At 48.7% G+C, this 22,593-nt stretch overlaps 1 protein-coding gene across 5 annotated transcripts in view; it reads right to left on the bottom strand.

Moving 5' to 3' along the window:
* The window catches only part of HYDIN (HYDIN axonemal central pair apparatus protein), a 389,432-nt gene that overhangs the window by 304,152 nt on the left and 62,687 nt on the right, over positions 1 to 22,593 (bottom strand). For 2 of the 5 annotated variants that reach the window (XM_089781371.1, XM_089781372.1), the window contains exons 4-6: positions 12,475 to 12,617; positions 11,100 to 11,225; positions 5,841 to 5,960 (exon numbers count right to left, since the gene is read on the bottom strand). In XM_089781371.1, coding sequence (XP_089637497.1) covers positions 5,841 to 5,960; positions 11,100 to 11,225; positions 12,475 to 12,594 — 366 coding nt within the window. In that variant the 5' untranslated portion in view covers positions 12,595 to 12,617. Of the gene's footprint in view, positions 1 to 5,840; positions 5,961 to 11,099; positions 11,226 to 12,474; positions 12,618 to 14,031; positions 14,700 to 14,734; positions 20,147 to 22,593 lie in introns of those variants that run through there. The other 3 variants (XM_089781370.1, XM_089781374.1, XM_089781373.1) reach the window with 3 other exon arrangements.

Genomic DNA, 22,593 nt, shown 5'->3' with positions numbered 1-22,593 from the left:
GGCAGCCTCCTTTAGGTAGTCAGGCCTGTTCATGATGACAACAGCACCTCCTTTGTCAGCCTCTTTGATTATAATGTCAGAGTTGTTCCGGAGGCTGTGGATGGCATTGCGTTCTGCACGACTGAGGTTACCAGGCAAGCGATGCTGTTTTTCCACAATTTCTGCCTGTGCACGTCGGCGGAAGCATTCTATGTAGAGGTCCAGACTGCCATTTCGGCCCTCAGGAGGAGTCCATGTGGAGTTCTTCTTCTTGTGCTGTTGGTGGGAAGGTATCTGTGTGTCAGTGCACTGTTCAGTGTCGTGTTGGAAGTATTCCTTGAGACGGAGACGGCGAAAGTAGGCTTCTAGATCACCGCAGAACTGTATCATGTTAGTGGGGGTGGCGGGGCAAAAAGAGAGTCCCCGAGATAGAACAGATTCTTCTGCCGAGCTGAGTGTGTAGTTGGAGAGGTTGACGATATTGCTGGGTGAGTTAGGGGTACCATTGTTGTGGCCCCATGTGGCAGGTAGGATTTTAGACAGCTTACAGTCCTTTCACTGTGTGAGAGTTTCACACATTTAAAACTCGATCAGGTAAGCCCCCTTTAACAAAGAAAGGAGGATATGCACATAGATTGTTCCCCATTAGATAATTATTTACACTGGCTTTGATAGTAAATACTAGTATTTTTATTAAGTAGAAACAGGAGGATTTAAGTGGCTGCAGGTGAAAAAAGGCAGATCAAAGTAAGCTACAGAATTAAAACAAAATGCAAAGTTAGTATTAATGCACTAAAGCTTATTGCAAACATGCCCTAAAACTGTTCTTATTTCAGGCAAACCTTCAAGTTAAAGTTTCAGAGAGTGTTAGTCTGTAACTGGAAAAACTTAAAAAGCAAAAATATCTTAGCAGCATCTTAAAGACTAACAAAACATGTAGGTGATATCATGATCTCTTTTGGGCACAGCCCACTTTTTCAGATGAACAGAGTTTAAGAGGTCCAATTTTCAAACAAATAGCATAGAGAAGGGATGAGAGGGAGGAATAGGAGGAAAAAGAAGGGCGGGAAAGGGGAAAGAAATTGTCAATTAAGAGTGTCCCTGCTAAATGAAGCTGATAAGAATACTTAGTACGTACTCGAAGTACGCTTTGTTTGGTTTTTTTATGTCATCATTTGGATGTGGAATGTAGTAGGCCATCCAGCCAACGTCTTTTACAATCTTTTACAGTACAATTATACATCAGACACATTTCCACCACCTTATACCTACAGACTGTTATACTTGCATGCTTCTAGCTTCCATACAAGACACATTTCCCAATCAACTATTGACAGCTAAGCCTAAGATACAACCGGATTTGCTCCAATCCTACAGACAGAGACAAACACCTACAGGATTTATATAAAGCATTCTTAAAACTGAAATACCCGTCTGGAGAAGTGAAAAAACAGATTGACAGAGCCAGACGAGTACCCAGACATCAGCTACTTCAAGACAGGCCCTATAAAGAAGAAAACAGGACACCACTCGTCATCACTTACAGACCCCAACTTAAACTCCTCCAATGCATTATCAACAATCTACAACCTATCCTGGAAAATGACTCCTCACTCTCACAAACTGCTACCAGATCATTTGTTGTTTTATTCTTATCAGCTTCGTTTAGCACGGACACTCTAATCGACAATTTCTTTCCCATTTTTTTCCCCTCCTCTTCCCCCCCATCCTCTCTCTGTGCTGTTTATTTGAAAATTTGACCCCTTAAACTCCATCTGAAGAAGTGGGTTGTGACCACGAAAGCTCATGATACCATCTACATTTTTTGTTTTCTCTAATGTGCTACAAGACTATTTGTTGTTTTTTAAGATTCTTCAAGTCAGAGAAGATCTTGGGTCCCTGGCAATCCTTTTGGGTATGTCACACCAGCCAAAGACAAAGAGAGTTATACCTTTTCAGCTTAAATAGACTTCCTTTGGGGCGGGAATTCTTTCTACTAGATTCCCTCTCCCCTGGAAAACTGCCTGGTTAAACTGGTATTCTAGTCACGGTGTCCATATTTTCTGAACCAAAAATAGGGGCACATTAACCACACCCCCTGACACTGCAAGCCACACCCCTGACACCTTAAGCCCCGTCCACCTGCCTCAGGAAATCCCACCACTGGGGTAGTACTTCTGGGGTCAAGATGGACACATGACCAGAAGTAAGGCGTGTCATGTAACCCCTCTAAGAACTCCTCTCACCATCCTCTACCAATAGGGATGAGTTTGGGCACAATAGAAGCCCCCACATGCAACTATACTATAAGAGGGAAGGTCCTTTTGTGGATTGATAACTAGTTAAAAGACAAGAATCAAAAGGTAGGAATAAAAACAAAAGGTAGGAATAAATGGTAAGTTTTCCATGTAGAGATAGGTGACTAGTGGGGTCCCCCAAGGGTCTGTCCTGGGACCTGTCCTATTCAACTTATTTATAAATGATCTAGAGAAAGGGGTAAGCAGTGAGGTGGCACAATTTGCAGATGATACCAAACTGCTCAAGATAATTAAGACCAAAGCAGACTGTGCAGAGCTTCAAAAAGATCTCACCAAACTAACTGATTGGGCAACAAAATGGCAAATTAAATTAAATGTTGATAAATGTAAAGTAATGCACATTGGAAAACATAATCCCAACTATAAATACAATATGATGGGGGAGGGGGACCGGCCTCCAGGAAGCAGGGTTGGGAGCAGCGGGGCTGTCCGGCGGAGATCAGGGCAGACTCTTAGCCAGAATAGATAGGAATGGTGTCCCTAGCCTCTGTTTGTCTGGAAATGGATAACAGGAGGGTTACCTGCGTGTTCCCTGCTACTGGGGCCTCTGGTATTGGTCACTGTCAGCAGACAGGATACTGGGCTATATGGACCTTTGGTCTGACCCTGTATGTCTGTTCTTATGTACTGCAACTACATTTTTTGAAGTTGCAGCAAAACTATCAAGTGTCCTCTGTTTCCACAAGCCATAATGACAATATTGACCTAACCATGACAATTACAGGGTGGAGCAGACCATGTCACTAATCCTCAGCACCACTGTTCATTTTCCATGGAAGTCAATGGTGCTGGCCTATTTTATGTGTCAATACCATGATGGCAATGGCTATATTAATTATGCAAAATAATACATAGTAAGAAGTGCCAAATGAGACCACTTCCCAGCCTCCTTACAAAGGACCTGATTCAATTTAAATGTTAAGCTAGGATCAGGCCCAAAGCAATCTGTTGGTATTACCCAAGAAGATCCAGTTAACATTTAGTCACCCTTCACAAATATAAGGAACCAATTAGTAAAAGCCACACTGCCTGGTAGAGTCGATCTTTGAAGAAAATTGGAGAGACTTTAAATTTACTTCTTCTGACAGCAGCACTTTCACTGGATGTTGGGTCTTTAGCACAGGTTTCACTTTATGTGTCAGAATGTCTCAGAAATGTGTTGTCACAGCTAACTCCATTCGAGACTAGGCAACGTGCAACCCAAAGACAGAAGAATAAATCCCTTGAAACAAAACATCTTACCTCTTCACATAGTTTGCAAAGGGCTTGTTCACCAAGGGTGTGTCTAGACTACAGGGTTTTTTCGAAAAAAGTGGACTTTTTTCGAAAAAACTTCCCCTGCTTCTAGACTGCTGCCACATTCTTTCGAAAGTAAATCGAAAGAACGCGGTAGTTTTTTCGACCGTGGAAAACCTCACTTTACGAGGAAAAACGCCTTTTTTCGAAAATGCTCTTTCGAAAAAAGGCTCTATGTGATGCAAACTGTGCTTTTTCGAAAGAGTGCATCCAGACTACTTGGGTGCTTGCTTTTTCGAAAGTACTGGTTGTAGTCTAGATGCTCTTTTTCGAAAGAGGCTTGCAGTCTAGACGTAGCCCCACCAGAGACACAAGTCACAACAATCCTCTCTGGAGAGACAAGACACATCTTGCCTCTCTGTGGACGCGCCAAGTGTTTTAACGTGAAATCTTAATATCCTGTTTAAATCATTAACTGCTTGGATGAAGAAGACTCACAAAGAGTCTGTCCATCATCCACACAGGAGTGTCAGGTGATTTTACTGCCGTGATTTCACTGCCGTGGTAGCAGACCTGATCTCTCTGTGGGCTCTTGTGGAGCAGCAGGTAGCCTGGGGTGGTCTCTTGGTGGGAGAGGCCAGGGAAGAACAGTAATTTAAATTATTAAACAGATTGAGTATTTTAACTTTTACACGTTAGTTTATCAAACTTCATTTTAAATAAAGTAAAATATTAATTCATGTCCAACATAAAAGATTCCAATGTTTTCTTTATTTATGGCAGGGTTAGGCAAAGTTTTTTGGGTCAGGGCCACTGAACTACAGAAAAATGAGTTGGGGACCGCACAAGTGAGAAACAGAACAACTTCTTCCAAAACCTCCAACCCTCACTGAGAAGGCCCCCAACTCAGAATCTCATTCCTGTGGTGCTCTACGGGGTGAGGGGAAGGGACAGGAAGGTCTGAGGTTCAGGGCTTCCCACTGGCCAGATTTGCTTTTCTGGTGAATTGTATGAACTCCCCTTAGGTTCTGAAGTGGGGACAAAAATGAGAGGTTCAGTGTGTGGGACAGGGCTGCCAGTGAGTGGGAAAGGGATGGGGTTCAGGGTCTGGGAGGGAGGTAGGGTGGGAGTACGGTATCTGGCCAGGGGGAGGGAGCAGGAGCGGGGGAGGGTGCAGTGTGTGGCTAGGAGGGAAGGAGGGAGGGTGCAGGAGCAACAGTGGATGGAGGAGCAGGGTGGGGTAGGGTGTCTGGCCAGGAGGGAGGGGACTGGTCCCAGATGAGGGACTTTTCCAGACAAGGGGAGGTCATTTCAAGTCCCCTGCTGTTGCCCCTCCCGCGCAGCTCATCTGAGCCCTGCACCAGTTTTTTATGCCTCCCCTCTTTCCCCCGTAGCCCGGTGGTTCCCTGTGCCCCCCTTCACAGCCTAGCTGAGCTGCCCATTTGTTCTCTGCACCTCCCCCCATCCTCTGCAGCCCAGCTGAGCCACCTACCGGGTTCCTGGCACCTCCCCTGCAGCCCAGCTGACCCCTGTGCCTGGGTTCCTGGCACCTCCCCTCTCCCCTGCAGCCCAGCTGAGTCTCGCGCCCAGGTTCCCAGTTTCTATCCCCTTGCAAATCACTTGTTTTCCCGCCTCCCAGCGGGAGCAGGAAGTGTCCACGACTCCTATTTCTCCAGCAAGGGAGGAGGAGAGGAAAAAGCCATGCGCAGCTGCGTTTGGAGTCTCGGGACTTTTCAGGACATTTCAAGGCTTCACGGGGACTCCGGGACAGGAGGTTAAAAATCAGGACTGTCAGTATAATTCTAGTACAAATTGCCATGGTCACATGTCTTTCCAGGACCAACCTTAAGAGACAAAACACGGCTGTTTACAGGCCATTAAGTTGATCACCCAGTCATTAAGGTTGCCAAAGCATTGGAGACATCCTTGATGGCTTTCATTTGCACATTTAAAACCATAAACAATTCCATACCACATATTGTAACTTTACATGCAAGAATGATACATACACCAAAGTAAGATAAACCGACCCTGCAGGTTGTGACATTAAAATAGGTATTTTGTCCAAAGCATCTTCGAGTTATGCCTGTGTGTGTACACAAGACAATTTCATACAGCATGGGGGAGGGGGAACTGTCACACTAATGCTACGATAGGGAGCCCTGCCCTTAGGAATCCTAACCCTAGGTTAGGGAGCTCTACCCTGCCATGCTCCAACACAAGCTGACAGCATAATGATCAGTGTAGTACACAACTTACAGAAATTAGACATGATAGGCTGGTAAAGGACCGAGTGTTGGCTCTTACCTTGTCGTTGTTCCTCAGAATCAGTGGGACTTCATAGGTCTCACAGGCGACATAGTTCTGAAATACCACCTCTGATGGGAAGGGCTGGAACAAACTCTGCTCCAGATCAACTGAAGAAAACTAAAGATGTAAAGAGACACTCAGTAAGCAGATACAGAAATGCTGGGAGGAGAGGGGTCATGAATGCAAATTCTGAATTGCTCTTTAGCAGGATGCAATCTAGACCATCTCTAGCTGCAATAATAAGGTTTGCAGTGAACACTCCCCAAAAGAGCAATGGAGCAACTGAAATCAAAGAATTTACATCAGGGTCCCAATTGGGATACTCTAAGGATAATTGTTGCCTATTGATTTTATAGATTGCATTCACTATGAAGAAAAGACACCAAGGTCCAGCCCCCCAGAGATATTTAAATACCTAGCTTGCACAGGAGTAAGGTGTGGGAATTAGGCACCTAAATGCCTTTGAGGAGACTATGAGAATAAGGTGCTTAAATGCATTTGACGATCTGGCCCATGACACTAGAGGGCAGAGAGATTTGCTGTTAGTAAGGAAAGGGACTGAGAGAAGCAATGCAGCTATCCGTTCAGAGTTCAGCAAAAGATGACAAAGGAGAAAGCTATATGATTTCACATTACCTTGATGTCACTGAAGGATTTAAATGAGGACAGAATTTTGGTTACATAATCTTTTCTGGTGTGTTTTAAACCAGTTTGTTCTTTTACATATGTATTATTTCACACTATTCCCTGAGCATGCACTGACACATAAGCAGCAGATATTAGGAGGAGATTCTTACGTTAGCCCTAAATATTTTAATCTGACTGTGCCTGTCCTTATACTAACAAGCAGGTACCATCTCCACATTCTAGTAAGGAGGCATCCTGCACCAAGACCCTCAAGGGACATCTGAGATTATGTCAGTAGTTTTCAACCTTTTTTCATTTGTGGCTCCCTAAAAAAATTGGAAATAGAGGTGCATTCAGTTTTGGGGGCCCCACTACAGAAAGGATGTGGACAAACTGAAGTGTGTCCAGCAGAGGACACTGAAAATGATTAGGGGGCTGGAGCACATGACTTATGAGGAGAGGCTGAGGGAACTGGGTTTATTTAGTTTGCAGAAGAGTGAGGGGGGATTTGATAGCAACCTTCAGGTGGAGGGAAGTCCAAAAAGGATGGAGAGAGGCTGCTGTCAGCGGTGACAGATGGCAGAACAAGGAGCAATGGTCTCAAGTTACAGTGGGGGAAGTCTAGGTTGGATATTAGGAAAAACTATTTCCCTAGGAGGGTGGAGAAGCACTGGAATGGGTTCCCTAGAGAGGTAGTGGAATCTCCATCCCTAGAGGTTTCTAAGACTGGGTTTGACAAAGCCCTGGCTGGGATGATTTAGTTGGAGTTGGTCCTGCTCTGAGCAGAGGATTGGACTAGATGACTCCTGAGGTCTCTTCCAGCCCTAATCTTCCATGAGTTTAGAACCCTATGGATATCTTAAGACATGGTCTGCACACCTGCGGATTATAAATTTAAAACCACTATTCTAGACATAGGAGCCCTATGTGATGAAATCCTGACCTCACTGAAGCCGATGGGAGTTTTACGATTGACTGCAGTGGGGCCAGGTTTTCATCCACAAATGTGAGGCTTGTCAGTTTGTGCTGTGAACTACTTCTTGACTCCCTTGACAGTTGTTCATGCTGCTGAGCGCACATCCAAGCTGCCAGAGGAGCATTCCCTTATGTAACCCTTGTGTATCATGGAATCATAGAATCATGACCTTGAAAGTCTCCAACCTGGGTGCACCTCTCTGTTCTCACTCAGCAGCTTGGTACCAAGCAACCTAGTGGAGAGATCATCAGACTTGAAGCTACATCAGGGAGAACCTGATCAGAAAAGCCTGCGACCTTTGATTGGTCAGAGCTTCCTATTTAAACCCAAAGAGAAGTATAGGAAGTTGTCTGCACAACTCTCGCTGGCTGCTGCCTGGAATGCTCGCCTAGCCCTATGTATTGTGACAGGCCTGATTCCCAGTATCCTCATCTTGGCCTGATACCTGGTGACACAAATAGTGCCTGGTCCCATCTGAATTAGTTCACCTGGTTCCCAGCAACCTGAACATAACCCTTCATATTGAGGGCTGCAAAGCAGGCCTTTGAGAAGGGGACAACAGAAGCTAACATCATCATATATAACATGGACTTTTGGATAAAGTTATTTAGTATGCACAGGTCTAGAATGGGGCAGCACCTCCACCATTCTTGGGGTGAGGAAGGAGGGGGAGAAGAAGCCTCCAGTCTCTATGGCATCCATTGCAAGAACAGCTTCTGCCTCTTGTTGAGTAGGGTCCCCTGGCGGTGTCTGGGTTGGGTGAAATGGAAGAAATTCTATGGAGTGTCCATCGTGGATTATCTCCAGCACCCCACAATCCATAATAATCTTGTCCAACTGTGGGCAAACAGAGCAAGATGGCTCCCAAAAGTGGCATGTAGGCCACAGGTAGTAAGGGGGGGAAGATTGGCAGCTTTCAATCAACACATCAAAGATGTACCTAGAATTGCTTGTGGATGAGGATTGATGAAGTGGCTGTGGCTAAGGTCCTGGGTCATGCACCATGGCCCTCAAGTCCTTTAATGAGTGATGGTGATCATCAGTTTTAGCATAGAACAACTTGTCCTCAAAGGGGAGATCCTCTATGGTCATTTGTGCCTCTCCAGGGAAACCAGAGGACTGTAGCCAGGACTCACAATGCATGACAACACCTGTGGTACATGAACACAAGGATGTGTCAGCCTTGTTAACCACTGCTGGGAATCTGACATCAGCTACAACGGTGCCTTTCATCCACTGGGGGAGCTTGTCCTTGAACGTGGTGAGTCTATTAGTTCGCAATGTGAAATTACCACACTGCAGAGGAGTAGTGGAGGCAGCGAGGAGCAAGAGTCACAGCTACACTTGGATAGCAGAGAAAATGTCTGCTGTGGTTCAGAAAAGCCCTGAGTCCAAAGATGCCTTCAGCAGAGGAGAAGCCAGCAGTGTGGACAGACCCTAGTGTGGTGTAGGTATGACCTTCTCCAGCACGAGCAGAACCAGCTTGTCTGCCACAGGGGAAAGCGGGCAGCCACTAGGTCTCTTTTCTGCTTAGTTTTGCCCTCAAGACAGCGAAGCTGGGCCGTCCGTGTGCGACACATCACCCAACCTGGTGCAGCTTGGGAGAAAACACTGCATGTAGAAGTAGTCCTCCACGGGGATTTGCTTCTAGGCCAATGAGAGTGCTTCCTACTCTTGTGCTTGGGCTTGCCCGGAACTCCCAGATCCCAAGGATGGCAAGTGCCGGGAATCAAACTTATCACCAGTGAGTGACACTGCACTGCCAGTTTTAATGGTCCTGGGTCTCTCCTCCACAGGCTGCTTTCTAAATTGAAGTTGTTGCACCTTCCAGCAAAGCCTTACAAATAGGGCAGCAAGCAGTGATATGGACTTTCCTGAGGCAGTACAGAGAGTGTTGGTGCTAACTGTTCACAGGGAACTGTCAAGGGCAGATAGCACCGCTCTTGAACCCTAACTTACAAGGCATGGTCCCTGAGGTTGGGGTCCAGTCCCTGAGCAGCTATTTAAAATGAACTCTACAAACAAAAGAGGAGCTCTATACAGAAAGACAAAAATCTCTCTTAGTGTAAACAGGAACAGGGGTTCTAACTCTAGCCTTGCAGCAGCAAAAGGAAAGTGCAGAGACGTTGACCACGTGGACTATTACACCCTTCTCTGAGAGCATGTGGAAATGCACAATGCACATGTAAGTCCTGCTATGAAACCCTTCCCGCTCCTAGTAGCTAGTACGCATGCACACTCACAACTGGAATACATGTACATGTACATCACTACTACTAGTAGTAATATAGAAGAAGAAGAAGAAGAAGAAGAAGAAGAAGGAGGAAGAGGAGAAGAAATAATGAAAATCCAGACAAACTCCATTCACGTCAATTGAGATTCTCTGCATTCAGACAAGTAAAAATGAGACCAGAATCTGTCCCTTTCACCATGAACCACATGGAGGCCCTCTCACTTACACGAGTGCATACTCTGAGTAACTCCATTATCATAGAATCATAGAGCTGGAAAAGACCTCAGAAGGTCATCAAGTCCAGCCCCCTGTTCTAGGCAGGACCAATCCCAACTAAATCAACCTAGCCAAGGCTTTGTCAAGCAGGGCATGTCTACACTACCCCGCTAGTTCGAACTAGCGGGGGTAATGTAGTCATCCGCAGTTGCAAATGAAGCCCGCAATTTGAATTTCCCGGGCTTCATTTGCATGAAGCCGGCCGGCGCCATTTTTAAATGCCGGCTAGTTCGAACCCCGTGCCGTGTGGCTACACGGAGTAGCTAGTTCGGATTAGAAGCCCAACTCCCTCAGCCTCTCCTCATAGGTCATATGCTCGAGCCCCCTAATCATTTTGGTTGCCCTCCGCTGGACCCTCTCCAATGCGTCCACATCCTTTTTGTAGTGGGGGGCCCAATACTCTAGATGTAGCCTCACCAGAGCCGAATAAAGGGGAATAATGACATCTCTGGATCTGCTGGCAATGCTCCTCTTAATGCAACCTACTATGCCATTAGCCTTCTTGGCTACAAGGGCACGCTGTTGACTCATATCCAGCTTCTCATCCACTGTAACCCCCAGGTCCTTTTCTGCAGAACTACTAATTAGCTCGTTGGTCCCCAGCCTGTAATAATGTTGGGATTCTTCCATCCCAAGTGCAGGAATCTGTACTTGTCCTTGTTGAACCTCATCAGATCTCTTATGGCCCAATCCTCCAATTTTTCTAAGTCACTCTGTACCCTATCTCTGCCCTCAAGCGTATCTACCTCTCCCCCTAGCTTAGTGTCATCTGCAGACTTGCTGAGGGTGCAATCCATCCCCTCATCCAGATCATTAATAAATATATTACACAAAACCGGTCCTAGAACCAAACCTTGGGGCACTCCGCTAGAAACTGACAGCCATCCTGACATTGGCTCAGCCTTCTAACCAGCTTTCTATCCATCTTACCATCCATTTATCCAATCCATATTCCCTTAACTTGCTGGCAAGAATATTGTGGGAGACTATCAAAAGCCTTGAAATCAGTGGTTTGAGAGGTGAGTCAGGCCTACTGTGTGCCGGATTTAAACAAATTGAATCCCATTGGCTGCGCCTCTTTAAACATCATGCACAATAGACAGAAAGAAAAAGGGAGCTGAAAGTAAGGGCTGGGAAGTGCTACCTTTTGATGGGAGGTTTCACTCATGTTTAAAAGCTCAATAATGCGAGGTGGCCGCATCTCATGAGTACTAGCCAGCTTCTGCTCCGTAGTAAGAGACATCTCCTTCAGGAATGCAGATGGAGTCAGCTGCAATTCAAAATAACAGGAATCAGAGCTACATAAATGGCTTTTCTTGTTACAGTGCCACTGATGAATAAATTGTGTTCTCAGCCGTTAGGGCAGTGCTGGAATTCCGCTAAGTTTCCTGCTGAAATATTTAAAAATGGTAAATTAATTATACTGAGCAGAATATACATGCACTACCTGAGTGATTCTGTCCTATTTATTTCTCTGTCAGCCATGATTTGAAATGACATCTGGCTGAGGAATTTGATTTGGTACCTTTAACTTTGCTGGCTCAAGCAAGTGACTTGATATGAAAAAAGTGAGTAAAATCTGATGGCTACAATTTTACATGATGCTCAAGCAAAGACCTGTGTGGGGACAACATTTCTGAGGGAGCTGTCAAGGCAAAGCACAAAAGAAATGGAGTGACAAGGACAAAGGAATGGCCCAGGTTTAGATCATCTAATTTTAATCAGCAGTTATCTGATCTTGCTTTGTCCTTATAGCCTTCTTAATGGAGCTCTGATTAATTGTTTCCTTGGTATGATCTAGCATTGGGCTGAGGCCTGCTTACCTCACCTGACCTCGGACTGCAAACCCCATTCACTACACATGCGGACAAAGGGAGCGGGGTTTGCCCTTGCCCAGTGCATCCTTGTACTAGAATAGAGATTGGCACAGGTTTCACAAGAGGACAAAGCCGGCATGATGTCATTCTGTGGTCCCCTATTCTGGGCTGACTGCAAGCCCAGGCACGGGTTACAGCAGCCAGCAGTTACACCCAAAGGCACTTAGGAGCTACAGTGTCAGCCAGGAATAGCTGGAGTGCAGTGGCACTCAGGCCATGCTCCCTTCTGTCCCAAGGGCTAACGCAGGGCAAGGTATAGCCCATTATAGTGTCTTGATGCCAGCTGTAGAAGCCCCCTACACCGGGCAAATTCCCAAGGACTAAATCTTACTGCAGGGTGGTAGGAGTGGTGCCTAACAGGTATGCCTGCACAAGTTAGAACTTGCATAGCAAATTCCTACTACATCAACCACCAGGATCTCTCCACTAGTTAAGAACCTGCTTCCAATTTAAACTCTGAGGAGACTGCTCTTTTCCTGGGTTTCTTCTTTATTGCAAGGTCTGTAGAGAGGCACGATCAGTATCCCTCACAGTATCCTGGATCCTACAGATAACCTCCTCAGCCTCTGTAGGAAAAGCAGGGGCAGGTGACTGGCATCCTTGATGTGGATCAGATGTTCTAGGCATGTGTTTGGTACTTACAGTAACAGCCTTTTCTTCCTCTCTGACAAGCTTAGGGTTACGAGGAGCCACAACTTTGCTCTGGAACCGTTCAGGCATCTTGGAGGCCCCCAAGGATTGACAAACCTTTCCAGATGGCATCCTCACATCATTTGTTAGCTCAGCTGGAATAAGCAACAGTAGAATTTTTAAAAGCCATTAAAACCCTTGGAGTTAAAAGTTCTCAGCAACAACAGGTACTGGGCCCAATTTTCACTGCCCTGCACCTGAGGTACCTACTACATGGTACAGAGCAGACCTCCATTGACTCCGAATGGGCATTTTACACTCAAAGGTTCAAGCTGCAGAAATGCACACCTGGGAGACCCATGCTAGAGTTCTAGTTTACAGTTTAGTTTTTAACTAAAACAATTTAGGTTTTTTTGGGTAAGTTTTTAACCCTCTGGAACAAGTCAGAATAACACCCCAGAAGTCAATGGAGTTGCATCAGCCTAAAACATATGCAAGAGGTGAGCTATGAAACATGGCCTCCCTGATCTCACTCCCTTCTTTACCTAAATGCCTTCTGCCCTGTCACTAATGGGGATTAGTGTTAGTGTGTACTGTGAAGGAAGTGAGTCTTTAGAGGAAGGGGGAGCTCATGGGAACAGAGCATATCTTCTTTAGGAGCCTAGACTCCAGCACGAGCCTAAATCAGTTGACCCAAGCTCTAGCAAGGGTTGCCAGGTGTCGGGTTTTTGACCAAAACACCCAGTGGAAAAAGGACCATGGCAGTCCCAGTCCCTGCCAGCACCTCTTGCATATGTTTTAGGCTCTGCAGCTCCCACTGGCCAGAAACCTCTGTCTAGAAGCTTGAGGGACATGCTGCCACTTCCCTATGCCAAAGAATATAGCAATGTGACCTGCTCTACGTTGAAAAGGTACATTAGCATAGCTACATTTCTCAGGTACTGCTGGCACAGACAGTACAAGGTCAAATGGAAGAATTCTTCTGTCAATTTACCTACCACCTCTTGGGGAAGTGGATCACCTACACCAATGGGAAAGCCTATCTCCACATCGTATTAACTGTCTACACAGAAGTGCCACAGCAGCAGGTGCACATCTGTGGCATGTTAAACATACACGTAGCCTTAATGAGGAGCATCTCTGTCCCCGTTCGGAATGTATCCACATAAGCCACATAATATTACCCTAAACAGATAAGCTGTGTCTGTCAGAGGAAATATGAGGAGTTTAGAAAGGTAAAAACAGGTTGTGGATGATAGTTGGGATTATTTTTTCCAATGTGCATTACTTTACATTTATCAACATTAAATTTCATTTGCCATTTTGTTCCCCAATCACTTAATTTGGTGAGATCTTTTTGAAGCTCTTCACAGTCTATTTTGGTCTTAATTATCTTGAGCAGTTTGGTATCATGGGCAATTTTTGCCAACTTACAGAGAAAGGGATTAACAGTGATAAAGGGATAAAGCAGACCTAAGACCCAACTACAACAGTTCAAAGCTGCAGTCCAATCCATAGCTGTTTAAAACCCTGGCAGTTTCACTGTCCTTTTACTTTGTCACTCAGTACCTTGGGAAGGGCAACTCAATCTTCTTCTCCTACCACTTCACAAAGGCTGGCTTTACTTTTTGAGAGGTACTGCTGCTGAAGTGATGATTTCTGAACTGCTGCCTGCTCTTTGCAGGTACTGGAGGCGCAGAGGCCAGGAGCCTTTCACCTGTATGGTTGCTCTAATCCACTCCTGGTAGCTTTGACTGAAATCCGTTACATTCCAATAACCATCACTGGCCTGCATCAGAACATGGAACACAGCCAGTGGATTTTTGAAAGAGGCACTGATAGCACCAACTGCTAAGGGGCAGCTTGCATTCTCTCTGCAAGAAACACCCTTGTGTGTCACTGACATGTACCCACTGTGCTGCTCCATACCTGTTCAGTGGTGGCTGGGCCACATATATAGGTTGACTAGCCAATTAGCCCACCATAAGACAGGATTTTCAGGTCTCTCCTCCACGTCCATTTTCTCTCCTGAGCCTCCGGTTTCTCACTTTGTCTCTCTCTCTCTCTCTCCTTCTCCTGCCTCTCCCTCTCTCTCTCAGCTCTCCTCCACCTTCTGCCTCTCTCTCTTTCTCTTCTCCCCCTCCTGCCTCTCACTCTCCCTTTCTTATCTCCTCCTCCTCTGCCTCTCGCTCTCCTCTGTCTCTGTTGGGGATGCACGCTTGTCCAGGCCCCGCCCCCTCAGCGTATGCATCACCACCCCGGCCTCCTTCACCTCCCGCCGTGGTGCTCAGCTGACTTCTGCGCCGCTCAGCCAGGCCGCCACACAGGAGCAAGCGGCCGTTTAGGCCCCGCGTTCCCCATGCAGCATCCCCGTCATTTTCCACACACTGGTCATTTTCCACCTGGATTACCAGGATTACCAGCCAATGTAACAGAAGAGAGACCTGAGGTCTTCCACGCCAATGTCCAAAATATAAGAAAAAGCAAGAAAATGGCATTCACTGCAAGGATCAGGAATCATAAAAGACCCTGCATGAAAAAAAATCAGAGGAAAAGTGATGCATAACCTAAAAGCCAGGAAAAAGACTCCCGAGAAGACACTGCACTGTGTAGCAACCTGCCACAGAACAAGCAATAGACACAGCTGACTTCTTCCCTTTAGCTCCCTTCTTCTATCCTTCCAACACCATTCACCTCCTTAAATCCTTGCCACTAACTTCCCATCTCTTTCCTCTCTAATAAAACCTTTGAATTTACCTTCAAGGCCCAACCTAATCTCACCCAAGATTACACATTTCTGTTCTCATTTCTTCTTACTCTCCATACACCTCCCAATCCTCTATATTCCTCTCCCCTCACTCATCTCTGTATCATCTTCTTGGTTTCCTGTCTTCAATCGCACCCCCTCTACTCTTTGAATATTCTCCTAGTTCATGTCACTAAAACTCTTTCCCTCTCTGCTTCAAGCCACTTCTTCAATAGATCTTCCATTAATCCTCTTGCCAAAATTTTCACTTCACTCTCCCTTTCCTAAATAGCCTGAACCTTGTCTTTTGTGTCTGACGGTGACTGAGAAGTAAGTCTTCTCTGTCAGATCTTTAGTATGTCAGGCCAGTCAATGGGGTTATAGCCTATATTTGTAAAGCATGGTTAAAGTTTTTCAGGCTAACTAAAAGGTTGTTGTTAATAATTAATATGTGAAATGAATGGGTCTCAGTACAGTTCCAGATATATCACCAAAAACACAGTGTCATGGCCAACAGTGACCTGACAGGAAATGTGAAAAACTGGGTCAGGAAATGGAAAGCAATATGCACCTAGATAAGATAAAGCCCCAAATATCACTCCTGTGTCTATAAAATCAGGACATCTAGTCACTCAATCTTGGACGGTCTCAGCCAACGATTGAATTAGGATCGAATTATCCTCTAGAAGTGACCATCCCTTAGGCAATTCCAGAATGAGGTACAATGGAAATGTGGGATGTGAAGAAGCTTTCTACTGCTTATTCTGTATATGCTGAGTGAACAAACAGAAGTCTAATTTCCAAAGCTTCAACGGGACATCTTTCAATGAGGCAGGATGAGTCGTGACCATAAAGTAGACTGAGGTAGAAATTAAGAGGCTTAAAGTCCAAACCCAAAAAGGAATGATTGTGCAGTCAATACAACAGAAGAGAGACCTGAGACCTTCTGCTTCAATGTCCAAAATATAAGGCTACGTCTATACTGCAACTCTATTTCAGGATACCAACGTATCCTGAAATAGCTATCCTGCATCTTAAGGAAGCCCATTATTTCAGGCTCACTATTCCGACATCCCTGTAAACCTCATTCCACAAGGAATAAGGGATGTTTCAGAATAGTGGGTTATTTCTAAATCTGGCGTTGTGGAGACAGCGCCAAATGACGAAATAAGCTATTTTGAAATAAGATCGATTTAAGATATGCAATTTGCTTAGTTTAAATTGCGTATCTTATTTCAAACTACAGAACAGTGTAGACGTAGCCTTAGAGAGTAGGAAAATGGCATTCCCTGAAATGATCAAGAACCATAAAAGACCCCACATGAAAAAGTTATAAGGAAAATCAAAGCATGACCTACAAGCCAGGAAAAAGATTCCTGAGAAGACACTGCACTGTGCAGCAACCTGCCATTGAATCAGGAAGACACGGCTGACAAACAGACACGGGAGATCATACATTGTAAAGTGCCATCCTGACAGACCAACACTCTGTCTCTTCCTTACACTCTGGAAACACTTGTAGAGCTTACCATGCCTCTGACAAGAGGAAGTGTCATCTGGTGGTTAGGGCACTAATCTAGGACTTAGAAAACCTGTCTTCACAGATGTCTTGGGCAAGCCACTTACCGCTCAGTGCCTCATGTTGCTATTGCACATATGGGGATAACAGCACCATCTTGCCTTTCAGGCATACTGGGGGAGTAGATCCATTAAAGACTCACTGAGAAGCACTCAGATACTGCATAGCTGGAGGCCAGATAAGCACCTAAATTAGACAGAGCTGAACTGAACAGGGTACAAATCTGTACATGTGACCTACTGCCTTGCTTTTCATTTGCAGAGACACAGAAGTGTTCCCCACCATTCTGCCGACCTGCTCTGTTCTTGTGAGCAGTATCTGATGTGTGTATGTTTCAGGACCCCAATGGAATCCAAGAACAGAGCCAGTAGCAAAGGCATATACACAACTGCAAACAAGCCCATCGAGCCAGCTTTACTTTTACGGTAACGGTAGGTCACCCAGCAAAGGAACAGGGATTTTATTATATTTACCATCTTCGTGTCAGAGTGCCAATTTATTTTCAAGTACCTGCATGCATTGGGAGCTGTTTAATTTCAGGATGAGGGGCATGCATCAGTGTTTTCACTGCACTCCCCGTCAGATTCTGGCCTTAGCCAGGGAAGCTACTGATCCAAACAGCAGACCAAATTCTGCTTTGAACCCTGGTCATGCGTCAAGTGAGGCACGCTGTGCATATGCTAAGAAGAATTTGAGGACAGAAGTGTTAGGTCTTTAACTTTCATACTAGCTGTTATAGTCTTTAAATGAGTTGTTGCACAAAATGTTTTAGGTATTTTTTTTAATTTAATGTCACTGTTGGATCCATCTATCATTGGCCAAACAAGAGACACAAAATTATGTGGAATTCTTCCTTGGGTGAGCCAGTGACTTAAACTCTGCTGCTATGCCTTATGTCACCAAGATCCCTCGACAGAATTGCCTCGCAAATCACAGCAGCTTGTCTATTATTATGAATGCATCACTCTGTTGTGAATGATTGCAGCAGCATTCCAAAGAACCCCTTATAACAGCATTTGTCATCGTTCCAAGAATATTAGATGAGTTAATTTCATCACTGTGGACAAGCCAGATTTTTTTTTAAAAAAAGAAGTTTCCACATCAACTAACAAACTAGGATCCAAATTTGGTTTGCAGCCAGAAAGGGTATTGATTTTATCAAGGCAAAAGCCAGCTGATGTGAAGGCCAGGACTTTACCAGGGTTCAAAAAAGAGCTAGATAAATTCCCAGAGGATAGGTCCATTAATGGCTATTAGTTAGGATGGGTAGGAATGGTGTCCCTAGCCTCTGTTCGCCAGAAGCTGGGAATGAGCAACAGCGGTGGGATTACTTGAAAATTCCCTGTTCTGTTCATTCCCTCTGGGGCACCTGGCATGGGCCACTGTCGAAAGACAGGATACTGGGCTAGATGGACCTTTGGTCTGACCCAGTCTGGCCATTCTTACGTGCCAGCATGGCAGCTCCGGGTGGTGAGCCACCTGCACCCGCAGGGGAGGAAGCCCCCAGGGGCCGGAAACGCCGGGCCCCATCCTGGACCCCCAGGGAGCTGGAGACCCTCCTGGACCTCTGGCAGGAGGAGGAGGGTCTCCACGACCTGCAGTCCCGCTGCCGCAATGCAGACCTGTATATGCGGCTGGCGCAGAACCTGGCGCAGCAGGGACACCCCGGCCGCAACAATGAGCAGGTGCGGTCCAAAGTCAAAGAGCTGCGGCTGGGGTATGTGCGGGCCACCGACGGAAGGGGGCAGGACCCGATGCCTGCCCCTATTACGACCGGCTCCATGCATTTCTGGGCCAGCCAGCCCCGGAAGCCCCAGCTGTCCCTGTGGACACCTGCCAGCGCCCCCCATCAACCGTCCCACCGAGCCAGGAGAGGGAGAAGACAGCGCCAGCGCGTCAGCGGTGAGGAGGCCAGCGTTGCCACTGCCCAGCAGGCCCCCTCCAGCAGCTCCTCCGAGGCCGAGGCCGGGGAGGAACCCACTGCTGAGTTTGGCCAGTTTGCACTCCCAACAGGCGGTGGGCGGAGGGTGGGGGAGGGGGGCCAGGTGCCCGGAGGGAGGAGGGGGAGAGCATGTCACTCAGGCCACGTGAGCTGCACGCTGCATAGCATGAGGCAGCAAGCAGCACGTGCAACCATGTGCAGCCTGGTGACCGAGCGGCACGTGGCCGCGGCAGGCAGCTGCAGGGCACTCCTGGGACCGTGCTGCTCACACACATTCGGCGGGACCAGGGGAAAGGGTGGATGCTGGCTGGAACGGGCCAGGGCCCCAGGGACTCAGCCCAGAGCCCGCAGCTCCACCAAGGGTGCAGCACGGAGAACGGCACACTGTCCCATGCCTCGCTGTGAGGCACAGCCAGCTGCTATTGGGTACACTGCAGCGTCACGGTCCTGTGACCGTGGACCCCACCGAGCCCCTCGCCTGCTCCCGGTGCCTTGGCTGCCTCCCCGAGGGAAGTCCCCACTGTGGCCACACATGTCTCTGGGCTACCGGGCTTGCGGGACGGATAGTGGGAGGGGGAAGGGCCCCTGAGTGTTGCTGCAAGTATGGACTATCCCCCCACCCAGTCACTCTTCTGGTTCCGTCCAGGAGATATCCCACGCGAGGGGATCTGAGAGCCCAGACCGCCTCTGCCAGATGTGCTCCCAGGCACTGCGTGGGGATGCATCTCGCTCCCTGTCTACCACCAGTGATTAGCCCAAAGCTTTTCACATTCTCCACCGGCAGGGAGTTCCACAAGTAAACGCAGCACAAGCACCCTCCTGCCCTCCACGGGGCCAGGATACAGACCGGTGCTTACAGTACTGGAGGGGGGACCCTACTCCAGGGGCGGTCCTCCTTGCAAACATACAACACGGGGGCAGGAGGGGAACCAAGTGGGCCCAAGCCACACAACTGTGGGGTCACCTGGGCTCAGGGGTGAAGGGCATGCGGTGTGGGGACAGTGGACGGCCTGCCTGACTGACCCATCCTTTCTTCTCTTCCCTGCAGCGGGACCCAGCACCAGACCCTCCACTGCAGCAGCAGCGGCACCCCCAGCAGGCCAACCCCAGAGGCACAGGCTCCGGCAGAGGGACCAGCTGCTTCGCCGGCACGTCAACGCCGTGGAGGCAATCCAGGCCTCCATCGCGGAGCGGGTGCAGGGGGACCTACAGTGGCGGCAGGACGGCTGGGCTGCCTTCCTGGACAAATGCCAAGGGATGCGCACCACAATGGACACGCTGACGGCACATATTGTGCATGCGATTCACTATGGCATGGGCAGAGCCCAGGCCCCCGCCATCCCTCCCGTAGCACAGCTCATGACCCCTCCCATCCCAGCTCCTGCCCCTGTTCCTGCCCCTCCTCCTATCCCAGCTCCTGCCCCTACCCCTGGCCACCTCCGCGTACAGCCTGCCCCGACGCAGTCTGCCCAATGTGGGCAGGCTGGCCCCGGAGGAGCGCTCGCAGGGGCCGCCCGTCCCAGTAACTGCCCCCCCTTCCTGTCCCAGTTGAAGGTCTCCCCCGCCCCCCGTGTAAATAAACAGTTCTCTATTTTGCTGTTCATTCCTGTGTTGGGTATTGTGTAACTCTAGGTAGAGTACGAAATGATGTGAGATGCCAAGTAGCCACTTAAATTTAACATGGTGGCAAACTGTGGAGAATGAAATCTGTACTCTATCTCTGGGAGGGGCCCTTCGTAAGTGGTCAGTGGTTTGTGGCGCAGAAATAAATGCTGACACTTTTCAGTAAAATGTAAACCACAAACTATATTTACATAGATAACAAACTAGCAAGAACGGTTACAAGATGCACACAACAGATAATTAAACATAGTCTAGGCGCAGGGAGGACGATTGTGGTGTTGCTGGCCTCCTCAATCCTTTGATCCTTCTGGGCCTCAGGAGAGGAACAGCCAGGAGATCCTTCGACGGAAGATGACAGTGAAGCTGGCCACCTCAATCCTTTGGTCCTTCCGGGCCTCAGGAGAGGAACAGCCAGGAGATCCCTCGACGGAAGATGACGGTGAAGCTGGCCACCTCAATCCTTTGGTCCTTCCGGGCCTCAGGAGAGGAACAGCCAGGAGATCCCTCGACGGAAGATGACTGGAATCAGGTACGCTGACTTCAGCCTTCCGCACAAACCCCGCATCCTCGTGGCTGTTCTTCGGGACCAGCGATGGTGGCCTAAACCCTAGCCTAAGCTAAAAAGAAAAACCCTAACTAAGCCCGACGCACCCGACGAACAGACTCGATGATGGCCGACATGCTTTAACCCGACGCTTTACAATTGGGGGGAGGGGAGGTAAGGGGAGGGGGTGGGGAAGGGTAGGGGATGGGCGGGAGTAGTCTGGGGAGACCCAGGCGACCTTACTACGGGGCTTGGGCAAACATGTCCACCAGGGCCTCTCTGATGTGCACCGCATCCTGGCGCACCTGGCGGACGGCAGCTGTGTCGGGCTGTTCCAAGGTCTGTGCCTCGGCTGACATCCATGCAGGGAGGAAGGCCTCCCCACTGCGCTCCACAATGTTGTGGAGCACGCAGCACGTGGCCAGGACCTCCGTTGCATTCTGCTCACCCATCTCGAGACGGGTGAGCAAGCAACGGAAGCGGGCCTTTAAACGTCCAAAGGCCAGCTCCACTGGGTTTCGGGCCCGGTTGAGGCGGTCGTTGAACCGGGCCCGGTTCTGGTCCGGCTGCCCCGTGTAAGGCTGCATTCGCCAAGGCATCAGGGGGTAGGCCGCGTCCCCGACGACGCAGATGGGCATAGGTATATCCCCGACAGTCAAGTCCCGCCGGGGGGAAGTAGGTGCCCGCCTCCAACCTGCGATACAGTCCAGAGTTCCGGAGGATGCGGGCGTCGTGTGCCCGGCCGGACCAGCCCCCGTAAATGTCCACAAAGCGGCCCCGGTGGTCCACGAGGGCCTGCAGAACGATGGAGCAGTACCCCTTTCGGTTCATGAAATGGGCCGCTCGATGCTCCGGGGCCCGGATGGGGATGTGGGTGGCGTCCAGGGCTCCCCCGCAGTTGGGGAAACCGAGGGCAGCGAAGCCGGCCATGGTATCATCCACGTTGCGCAGGCGGATGATTCGCGGGAGCAGGACGTCGTTGATGGCGTGGACGACCTGCAGAAGGGTGCAGAGAAACACAAGGGAACACATCACATACAGCCAGGGGTGAGTGTGCGCTCCCTTGGGCCCCTCCCCTTGATTCCCTCTGTCCTCTCGCAAACACACACACACACACACACACACACACACACACACCGGGCCTGTGCAAGGGAGGGGCGGCCCAAACCCCTGGACGACCCAGCCGGGAGTCTTGGCTGTCCCTGGGCCTGGAGTGCAGCACCCTCCCCCCATCCCACTCCCCCTGGGACTTACCTCCACGACGATCACTCCGACGGTTGATCTTCCCACCCCGAACTGCTGGGCCACCGAGCGGTAGCTGTCCAGTGTGGCCAGCTTCCAGAGTGCAATGGCAACCCTCTTCTTCACAGGGATGGGTGCCCGCAGCCGGGTGGTGGCTCTCTGCAGCGCGGGGGTGAGCCAGGTGCACAGCTGCAGGAAGGTCCGCTTTCTCATTCGGAAATTCCGGATCCACTGGTGGTCGTCCCATCGTCCGAGGACCACCCGGTCCCACCAGTCGGTGCTGCTCTCCAAACTCCAGACAGGCCGGTCTACGGTCGGGTGCTGATGCCACACGGTTGCCACGGCCTCCCTGGTGAGGGAGTCCAAGGCGATCTCTGCCTCCTGGTCCATGAACAGCATGGCACCGGCCTGCAGCACGAGCTGCAGCCACCTGGACAGCCCCAACAGGGGCCTGA

This window comes from Pelodiscus sinensis, chromosome 12, assembly GCF_052426305.1.
Source record: "Pelodiscus sinensis isolate ZL-2025 chromosome 12, ASM5242630v1, whole genome shotgun sequence".
NCBI classification, from domain to species: domain Eukaryota; kingdom Metazoa; phylum Chordata; order Testudines; family Trionychidae; genus Pelodiscus; species Pelodiscus sinensis.
This window is presented reverse-complemented; position numbering and strand designations above follow the sequence as displayed.